General features: G+C 36.3%; 1 protein-coding gene across 2 annotated transcripts in view; it reads right to left on the bottom strand.

The window, feature by feature from the left end:
* The window catches only part of LOC106867467 (cardiolipin synthase (CMP-forming)), a 13,877-nt gene extending 2,651 nt beyond the window's left edge, over positions 1-11,226 (bottom strand). Inside the window, exons 1-5 of one of the 2 annotated variants that reach the window (XM_014912348.2) lie at positions 9,969-11,226; positions 7,266-7,403; positions 3,198-3,327; positions 2,050-2,135; positions 331-399 (exon numbers count right to left, since the gene is read on the bottom strand). In XM_014912348.2, the coding sequence (XP_014767834.1) occupies positions 331-399; positions 2,050-2,135; positions 3,198-3,327; positions 7,266-7,403; positions 9,969-10,517 (972 nt within the window). In that variant the 5' untranslated portion in view covers positions 10,518-11,226. Of the gene's footprint in view, positions 1-330; positions 400-2,049; positions 2,136-3,197; positions 3,328-7,265; positions 7,404-8,456; positions 9,854-9,968 lie in introns of those variants that run through there. The other variant, XM_014912349.2, reaches the window with a different exon arrangement.
* Between the last annotated feature and the right edge of the window lie 313 nt (positions 11,227-11,539).

The following is an 11,539-nucleotide window of genomic DNA, read 5'->3' on the forward strand; positions in this document are numbered from 1 at the left end:
ATATATATATATATAGAGTGTGTGAGTGTCAATGCATATTGTGAATATCAGATGGTAAACTGGTAGAGTCCTTTAAAATGGTGTCCTAACACTGCCCTAGTCCGGCGACTGAAACAAGCAAAAGATAGGGAATATATATGTGTGTGCGTGCGTGATGTAAATTGAAATGAAAGTATTGTGGATTTTAAGGCCATGCAAGGGGCATAACGCTGTAAAGGGACGCAATTCATATCAACTCGTGTGGCTGCGCTCCAATGACTAAAAACAATAAATAAATAAAAGAATAAACAAATCAAAGAAAAAACATAACAATAAGACCAATTTCCTTACCTTGCTTAACAGTGTTGGGTTTAACTGTGCTGTAGCATATGTTACATCAAAATACCGCTTGAGTGTTTTCTGGGGAAACAAACCACATAAGATTCAATCAGAAACAGTTCACATTGGCATAGTGGTGTGGAGATATGGTGATATTACACGAGACCAGAATTAAAAAGGGATGGTTTTACACATGGCGTTTATTACTGTCTTCTTACAATGGCCAAATATTATGACTCTTGTCTAGTAAGTGTTTGGATTCATCATCATCATCATCATCATTTAACGTCCATTGTCCATGCTGGTATGGGTTGGACGGTTTGACCAGGGCTGTTAAGCTGGAAGGCTGCACCAGACTCCAGTCTATGGCTGGATGCCCTTCCTAATGCCAACCACTCCAAGAGTGTAATGATTGCTTTTACGTGCCACTAGCATGGGTGACACTGGTATCTGCCATGATTGCAATTTTGCTCAGCTTGATGGGTCTTCTTCTCAAGTATGACAAAATGCCAAAGGTCTTGGTCATTACCTCCATGAGGCCCAACCCTCGAAAGGAACTCAGTCACTTTGCCTCTGTGAGGCCCAACGCTCAAACAGTGCTCTTTACATGCCACTATCATGGGTGCTAGTTACGTGACACCAACATCAGCCATGACTACAATTTCACTTGGCTTGACGGGTCTTAAGCACAGCATATCTATTGCCAAAGGTCTTGGTCACTAGTCATTGCCTCTGTGAGGCTCAAAATTCAAAGATCATGCTTCACCACTTTATCCCATGTCTTCCTAGGTCTACCTCTACCACAGGTTCCCTCCACAGTTAGAGATTGGCACTTCTTTACACAGCTGTCCTTGTCCATACACATTACATGACCATACCAGCACAGTCATCTCTCTTGGCCTATATATATATATATATATATATATATATAAATAGCAATTTCTGTCTGTCTGTCCATCTGCCTGTTACCAACTTAGTGCCTAAATCACTGAATCAATATTCATGAAACTTTGCATACATGTGACACTAACATCCAGTTCAATAATAGCTAGTTTGATTTCAGTAAAAATCTATAATGTGCCTCCTAGAAGCGTTGGGCGAATTATATGATAAAATGAGAAGGTTGCAAAAAGTATAAGTCTGAGGTAGTTAACAGAGGGAAAGATAGTAACAGAGAGAGAGTGACTTAAGGTAAGAACAGTTGCGTGAATGGGATGATGTGTTAATAAAGCTGTCATATACACGAGATGCTGCATACTTTCGTAAATTTGTGTGTGTCACATCCTATAACTGTCTCTCTCTCTACTTTTGTAGGGTCTTCCCTGTCGCTGTCACATATTGTGAGATTTTAAAATTGTCAAAATTTTCTAATATGATATATTGAAATAATTTTCCACATTAAATCTGATTTTGGTATTTATTTATCCCTAACATCCAGTTGAATTATGACACACAAAGTCATCTTTGGCAGGATTTAGAAAAATAACAAAGAAAATCAGAAACAAAAATTAAAGAATAATTAGAAGAATAAAGATAGATAAAAGAGGGAGGAGGAAAGGAAGCATGCTATGAAACTTCAAAATACATCAACATCAGAGATTTTGTGAAAATAAAATCAATTTTGCTATTTTGGATTCTCGTTCTTGCATGATTCGCAATTTTATTCAGAATGAGAAGGAAAAAAAGCAGAAGAGAAAGGAAGATGAAGAAATACTGGAATATGATACTGACCGGTGGTGGAAGTGAGATGTAGCGGATATAGAAGCTGACACCAATCAAACCGATATCGCGTCCAACAATCACAAGTAAAAGAGGAACTGAAATGTTAGCAAATATAATACATACAACAATAATGCCAATGTGTATATATATTTATATATATATATATATACACACACACACAGAGGGAGAGAGAGAAAGAGAGAGATGACAAAATAATACATATATAGAAATATTGGCTTGGTAAAAAAAAAGTTCATAGCATTTTTCAATTGGTGATGTTTAATCACATGATCTGTTTTATCATGTGACAGGAACATATGACATAGATTTTCTGAAAGAGATCTCCACGCATTTTTCTATTTGAATTTTGTGGGGATTATTTACTTCTACTGTTCTTATGATAAAATTGAAATGAAGGAAAATGAAATACATTTTCATCATTTAATGCTCTTTTATTTCCAGAAAGGTAAAAACACAGCACTAACAGCAAAGAAGATATGTGCTATTTATGGAGATGGTATCATAGCTGAAAGTACTGTTCAGAAGTGGTTTACTAGGTTTAGAACCAAAAATTTTGATCTGGAAGATCGTGAACGTTCCGGCAGGCCTACAGTCATTTGTAATGGACAAATCAAGACCTTAATAAAAAATAATCCATGTCACACAACATGAGACATCGCAGAGATTATCCTTGTATTTCATGTGAACATTATAAAACATTTAAAAACAGTTAGTTACATGAATCACTATGATGTTTAGGTACCTCATAACTTAATGGAAGAAAAACTTAATAGAGTGCATTTCCATCAGCGATTCTCTGCTCAGACGAAACAAAAAACTATCCATTTTTGAAAAGAATGATCATGTATGATGAGAAATGGATTATTTACAACAACATAAAAAAGAAAAAGACTTGGGGAAAACGAGATGAACCACCTTCAATCTCTCCAAAAGCTGGTCTGTATCCGAAGATACTCACCGGACAAGATCCCTCAACTGAGTGGAGTATAATATTGAAGAATGTGAAAGCATGATAGAGCAACAAGAACATGCATACACACACACACACTCATAGTCATTAACACAAAGACTTTCTTCTGTCATTGGTCACACATAATGAAAGTTAAAAACAAAAAAGAGGACACATTTATACTCACTTGGTAAGAGATCAACAGCAGCAAGAGAAATTGTCAAAAAGCTGACCAGTATTTTATCAGCCAAAGGATCCAATGCAGTTCCTAGCATGGACTTTTGGTTGGCAAAGTTGCGAGCAATATAACCATCCAACTGAAATATAGATGGAGAGAACAACAATATATAGATATTCATTAGATAGACAATATGCAAATGGCCAAATAAAAAGGCAATATACAAAGTGAGACAGATATGCAAATGTCTCAAAAAGACAGTCTAATGAATCAACCCTGGACCTCAAACTTTAATATGTCTTCTGTTGATGTGTTTAGGAGTATTTACAAGTGGTTCACTCAGAAGCAACAGCTAGTACTGGTTCTTCATCATTAGTTTCTATGATGTCCATTTTCAAAGCAGAGAAGAAAATTCTGTATGGCACTGTGTAGGTAATTTTGCTCTTCACAATCATAACTATTCCATTTCTTGCTAAGCCAACAAAGGAACATCAAAATGCTACAAATAGCAACCAAATCTTCCTCCTCATACAAAAAACCACACTAATTTAAAAAAAGATTGGATACACTAGATAATATAATCTTAGATACACACTACCTGGATGTAATATATGTTGATCACCACTGGGACAACCAGATGTTATTAATACATATTAATCAATTTTCTGACGGATACAAGATGAAGTTAACCTGAAGAGATTTGACCTTTGGGACTTAGACAGTCATAAATGCATCATACTTTTTTTACTGATTACTATTACACATTTAGTTAAGCATTTTGAAGTAAATGGGTTGTAGAATTGGTAAAGCACTGAACAAAATGCCCAACAGCATTTAATTTAAGTCTTCTATGTTTTGAGTTCAAATCTTATTGGTAACAACTTGTCTTCTCATCCTTCTTAGATTAATAAAATAAGAATCAATGAAATACTGAGATTGATAAAATTTACTACATTTCTCCTCAAGAATTTCATGCACCAATCTACTACCTTGGTTATATCCACTACAAATGATAGTTTCTTACAAGGAACATGGTGTAGTCCTTTGACCTATCGACTACTGTTACCTTGCTGAACCTGTGTCAGCATGAAACATGGACACTAAATGATGATGATGATGATGACAAAAGTGTCAAATTTACAAGGAAGGGGTAATTAAGCCAATCAGTTCTTAGCAAAATACTCAAAGGGTGCACAAAGAGGTTGTGAGATCACAAGCAGGCTAACAGTGAATAAAGACACTGTGACAAATATATAGAAGTAGTTAGCAGTTGGATCACCAGTAAAATGAATTCCTTTGTAATATTCAGATGGCTCAACAGAAGTAGTTGATAGTTTCTATTACCTAGGTGATCTAATAAAATGTAAAAGAGAATGCTCTGAAAGCTTGGCAGTCAGAATATGAACAGAGTGGGAAAAGTTCAGGGAGATATTACAACTGACAACAAAGGATATGCTCTTCAAGCAAAGAGTGGATTGTACAATATATATGTACAAACTGTGATATTACATGGTAGTGAAATGTGCACTAATTGCAGACAATGTTTAAAGACTGTAAAGAAATGAAGCACGTTCTGCTAGATGTGTAATATTAGTGTGCATGAGCAATGAACCATAGATGAGCTAAGAGAAGAATTAGATATTGTGTCTCAGAGAGATGACTGCATTGGCACAGATATGTAATGTGTATAAATGATAACAGATGGACAAAGAAATACCAGGAGATTGATGTGGAAGGAAAGAGTGGAAGAGGAAAACTGAAGAATACATAGGCAGAAGTGATCAAAGCTGATAACGAGATGTTGAAGCTCTAAAAGGAGATGACAAAGCAATGCAACAAGTGGTGAAGTTTCTGTGTTGGAAAAGACCCATCAACCTCAGGCAAGCATGGTAAAAACAAATGTAAAAATAGTGTAAAAAGACATACTGCTTCTCTGATTCTGGCATTCACTGTCCTGTATCAATGATAATGATGATGAGGTCTTAAAAATCCACAGAAGTATAGGGGAAGAGTTACAGTAAAAAAGGTGTAACTCCAGCACTTACACTAGTGGTAGTTATTTATCATATCAACTCCTTAAAGAATGAAGGGTCAGTTTGGAATTTGAACTTAAAATGTGGAATGATGAAACTAAATGTTGTAAAGACTTTATTTTGATACTCCACTTTGTATTAATAATAATCATCATCATAATTATTGTTTCTGGTTTAGGCACAATGCCAGCAGTTTTGGAGAGAATTAGTTGATATGATTAATCCTAGTACTTGACTGTTACTTTATTTTATCAACCTTGGAAGGATAAATGGCAACATTGATTCCAGCAGATAGATTTGAGCTTGGAACATAAAAAGTTGGAAAAAATACCACAAGGTATTTTGTCTGTTGTTCTAATGATCCTAACCACTCACCGCCTTAATTATCACATCATAATAATAATTTATAATATAGGAACAAGGCCACAAATTTGGAGGAAGGAGTTAGTTGATTAAATTCAATCCTAGTACTTGACTGGTTCTTTCTTTTGTTAACCCCAGGAAGATGAAAAACATAATTGAATTCAGTTAGATTTGAACTGTTGGGACAAAAACTGCAAGGTACTTTGATGCTGTAATGATTCTACCAATCAACCTTTTATTATTATAATAATAATAATGATGATGATGATGAAGATAACGATGATGATGATAATTCATCCTAATCTTGGCACAAGGCCAACAGTTTCGAGCTCCCTGAAGTTGATTACACTGACCCCAGTACTTGACTGCTATTTTATTTTATCAACTCCCAAAAGAAATAAAAGCAAGGTCAACCTCAGTGAAATTTGAAATCAAGATATAAAAAGCCAGAAGAATTACCACTGACCATTTAGTTTGAAGTGCTAACAATTCGGCCAGCTTGCCACATTAATAATAATAATTATTATTTCTACTAAAGGCACAAGGCCTGAAAATTTGTGGGAGGGGATTAGTTGAGTACATCAACCCCAATGTTTCATTGGTACTTATTTCATCAAAGTAAAGTCCGAATGACAGAATTTGAACTCAGAATGTAGAGACAGACAAAATGCCACTAAGCATTATGTCAAGCATGTTAACAATTCTACAACAGGTACAAGGCCTGGAATTTGGAGAAGAAAAGCAAGTCAATTACATCAACCCCAGTACTCAACTGGTACTTATTTCAATGACCCCAAAATGATGAAAAGCAAACCGACCTTGGTGGGATTTGAACACAGAATGCAGAGTTGGAAGAAATGCTATTAAGTATTTTATCCAGTATGCTAATGATTTTGCCAGCTCACTGCTTTAATAATAAGAATTATCCCTTCTATTATAAGCACAAGGTTTGAAATTTAAGAGGAAGGGGCTAGTCGATAACATTGACCCCTGTGCTTATTCTTTTCTACTCTAGGCACAAGGTCCGAAATTTGGGGGGAAGGGACCAGTCGATTAGATCGACCCCTGTACGCAACTGGTACTTAATTTATCAACTCCAAAAGGATGAAAGGCAAAGTCGATTTTGGCGGAATTTGAACACAGAACATAGCAACAGACAAAATACCACTAAGTATTTTGCCCGGCATGCTAACATTTCGGCCAGCTTGCTGCCTTTACTTATTTTATTGACCCAGAAAGGATAAAAAGCAAAATCAACTTTGGTAGAATTAGAACTCAAAATATGGAAGAAATGCTGCTAAGTATTTTGTCTGGCAATGATCTGCCAGCTTTTCACCTTAATAATAATAATAATAATAATAATAATAATAATAATGGTTTCAAATTTTGGCACAAGGACAACAAGCTTGGGGGAAGGACTAAGTTGATTACACTAACCCCAGGGCTCCCGAAAGGGATGAAAGGCAAAGTCGACCTCAGCAGAATTAGAACTCAGAATGTAAAGATGGACAAAATGCTACTAAACATTTTGCTTGGCATGTTAACGACTCTGCCAGCTCACAACCCTAATAATAATAATAATAATAATAATAATAATAATAATAATAATAATAATAATAATAAAATTACAACAACAACAACAACAACAATAGCACAAAGTACAGCAGTGCTGAATTCTTACCAAATCTGTAATGCCGGCACAGACAAAAAGGCCAAGTGCCCAAGAGAAGTGACTGTGAAGAACTAAATAACTCAAAATGGGAGCAGCACCCATTCGGCAACATGTCAGCAAATTTGGGATGGTCTGGATATCTTCTTTCTGAAATACATATAAACATACTTTGTATATTAAATATTTCAAGATTTCTTTCTAATTCACATAAATATTTCATGTAATTTCATTCTGCACTGCATTTCAACTGGTTAATTATTTGGTTACTCTTTCAGCTATATGCGCAAGTGTGGTTGTGTGGTGAGAAGCTTACTTTTTAACCACATTACTCCAGGTTCAGTTCCACTCTGTAGCACCTTGGGCAAGTGTCTTCTACTATAGCCTTGGGTTATAGTAGAAGACACTAAAGCCTTGTGCATGGATCAGGTGGGCTGAAATTGAAAGAAGCCCATCGTGTATGTGTGCGTGAGTATATGTGTGCATGTCTTTGTGTCTCTTTGTCCCCCACCTCTGCCTGACAACTGGTGTAAGTGTGTTTACAACCTCATAACTTAGCGGTTCAGCAAAAATGACCAATAAAATAAGCACCAGGCATCAAGAATTGGTATTGGTGTCAATTTGTTCAACTAAAACTTTAAGATGGTGCCTCAGCATGGTTGCAGGTTAATGGCAGAAACAAGTAAAAGGTAAAAGACGTGTGTGTGTGTGTGTGTCTTTGTGTTTGTCTCCCACCACTGCTTCACAGCCAGTGCTGGTTTGTTTACATCCCTGTAACTTAATGGTTCAGCAAAAGAGACCAACAGAATAAGTACCAGGATCAAAAAGTAAGCACTGGTGTGGATTTGTTCAACTAAACCTTTTAAGGCAGTGCCCCAGCATGGTTGCAGTCCAATGAATGAAATAAGTAAAAGACAAAAGACATAATTAACATATCACTTGTTTATTATATGTAGGAATATAATATATGTTTCTATGCCATGATATTACAACATGTAAAAACATCATTTTTAGGTTTGCACTCAGAGCCTGTATTTCTAATAGAGTTAGTTTCAGCATTGTAACCACTTGCAACCACTTTGCCACAGTCCTGTAGTAAATGATAAAGTTACATGTAAAAATAAACATATGACTGGTAGTCCACAAAACTGAAAAAAATTTTCAAAATCCAGCTAAAAAAAAAAATTATAATCATTTACAAACCTTCTTCTTTATTACAACTGCCATTATTGTCATCATCTGCTTTCTCTATATTGACATAGGTTGGATGAGACTTATTGAGGCAGATTCTATGCTTGGATGCATTTCCTGTCACCAACCCTATCCTTATCAAAGCTTATGCCACACTTCTTAGAATAGATAACATTTTAAAAGAGAGAGACTGTAGTAAAATTAACTACATTTGACCTCGGGGCACTGTATATCCTTACATCCAAAACTACTACTACTATTATCACTATTATTGGGTATATTGGGTGCTTTTTTTTTGTTCCACCAGCACTAGAAAGCTGTAATATCCCCGACAAAGCTAAAAAGTCCTCACAACCTCACACTTCCCAATGTACTGGCTGTGTTTTTCATAATACCAGCACTAGAGAGTTAGCCATGTCCTCATCATAACTAAAAGGACCTCACGACCTTACATCACTGCTCATTTGTCTTCCTCTTGCAGAATGAGAAGCATGAGTTAGGCGTGCATAATAGAGATGAGAGAGATGTGTGATAACAGGGTAAGCAATAAGAGTACTCAGTATTCTGAGATAGGCACAAATATTCAAAGCAATATAACTGAGATGACAGGGAAATAACATAAGTCTTCATAACCCACAGGGTAGAGCTATGACAGAGGCCCAATATGTCTCGGAGAAAAGGAACAAATATGCTAGCAGACAGTGACATGGAGTGATGAGAGGCAGTACAGGAGGGGGCGGAGGTAGAGTGAACAGGGCACAAGTGGTCCAATGGAGCTAACTATTCATAGATAAGATGAATTGGAAGAGTTAAGTGATGAGGTGAGGGTGATGGCATAATATATGGAAAGTAAGTGGATCCTGTGTGAGTGGCACAAAGGAATTATATAGAGTCAGAATAGGAGCTTGTACACTGTCAATCGACTTGTTAGATATAGCAGCAAAACTTTCCTTAGATCAAATCCTGCTGCCTTGAAACAATGAAGAACACTTCAGATAATGTAGCCCCAGATGCCTTTGAACTGACAGAATGGTCATGGTTGGAATGCCACTGATCACAGGTCTACTCAATCAAGCTTGAGTTCTGACCAAAAATCATCAACAACAGCACTGCACCATAAGCAAGAGAAATCCTGTAAATATTTTCCTATCCCCTAATCCAATGTTTTCCCAATGACTGAACTCCGATCCATGTGATTGGGAACATGAATATATGCATCTTTTTATATTATTTTAAGTCAGCAGATGCTACGGAGAGTTTCGTGTATGGTACTTCTCAAACTAACCGGTGATCTAGAGTTTCCGCGCTGCGCACTTCAGACAAGTCAACACGCCGGGGAAACTACATAGAAACAGTAACAGGCCACATGATCAACCCAAATAAATCATTGACCTCTATGTTTGTATTGAGTACTTCTCCCGATCATTATTTACTAACATACACAAACACACACATAGTCACACACACGTGTAACAAAATAATGTACCATATCATAGTAAACAATATAAAAAACTGTTACATTACCAAGTCTTTCGTGAGACGATATCTTTGGTCTCTGTCTGTGCGATTTGTGTTGGATGATATAAATGTTTTGCTCTGTGTGTTGGTGTGGGGTTTACATAGTGGTGGGTGAGTTGAGTAGGGTACACAGCAAGAATACACAGAATGCTTAGTATAAGAAGAGAAGAGCCCTGAATAGCTACCTAGTCGCCAATGTGACATTGAGTTTGACCGTGGTTGACAAAAGCTACTACTATATCTACAGCATGGTAACACGGTTGGGAATGGGACACCTAGCAACCGTTTTAAACCCTGCATGGCAAGGGTCGTTCTGAACGTCCTTGTAAGAGATGTGGCTGCGTCCGCTGTTTTGGAGTACCGGACGTAACAAACTGAGAAAGAATTCGAAATATGTTTTAAAGTTTCTGACAGCAAAGCGAGGGAATGCGCCGTCGATCTGAAACGATGAAGTTCCCCTAGAGAACGAATGGGCGTCAGTGTTCGCGTACGAGTAGTCCAACCGAAAAATACTTGGCTGCAAGCGAGTCGACAGTACCCCCGGAGGTGAAACATGTCGCAAAATACACTGTATTACCAGTGGTAGACCTACACATATACCATTACTAAATAAGAGTAATGAAATACAGTCTACTCTGCATCTATTTAATCAACATATTAATCATCGTTATCAATATACATTTACTCAAAGGTGAAAACTCGCGACTCTTTCCTCTAACTGAAATTTCACCATATATTTTAATTGCAATGTGCGAAACGTTAACAAATGCAAATAAACGTATAACTATAAATATATAGTGATATATGTATGCGTGTGTGACGATCGATTGTGTTGTTGATTTTTTTGCATAAGATCTTAGTGAATTCTATTTCCTAAACCAAGTCAAGTCTATTTACAGTTTACATAAGAATTTCCTTTTCTCCTTTCGGAAACAACTTCATTTTGATCATTAATACTTTTTTATAAAATATGAATTTACTCTTCTTGCTTTGACTTTACTGCAAATCCGAGGTATGACGCCAATTTTAAAAATATATGAAGAACTCCTGTATTATTTACTTTGCCGGTGTACAATAGGCGGGACTTGTTCCATATAACACCGGTTATAGATAGTACCAGCGTGCGAGGGTTTTCAACTGCTGCATGATTTACATGTGATCAAAACGAAGACGTATTAACTCATCCGGTTGTTGTTTATTCTCTGTGTTAGGCATATAATCTTATCGGTAAATTTTTACAATCAAAAGAAAGAAATTCATAAATTATTATTATTTTTTTTTTGTTTGAGTGTAATGGAAAAAAGTTTGAAAATAAAATTTTTAGAGTCATTTATTTTTCGTTTGAGTAATAGAAAAAAAGATTCCATGTATCACAGTGAAAGAAACAAATTCATAAATACGGCGTTGAATATGGTTTCACTATGGAAAAAAGTTAAGGGCGATGTAGCTGTTGTTTTTAGCACATCTCACGACCATCTGATACTTTCCTTGTTTGTTTGATATTTTCTCCCCATAAACACATTTGAATAATGGAAAAAGATTTAAGAAAAAAAAATGCAGCATATATACCCCCCCCC

Source organism: Octopus bimaculoides, chromosome 11, assembly GCF_001194135.2.
Source record: "Octopus bimaculoides isolate UCB-OBI-ISO-001 chromosome 11, ASM119413v2, whole genome shotgun sequence".
In the NCBI taxonomy this organism is placed as follows: domain Eukaryota; kingdom Metazoa; phylum Mollusca; class Cephalopoda; order Octopoda; family Octopodidae; genus Octopus; species Octopus bimaculoides.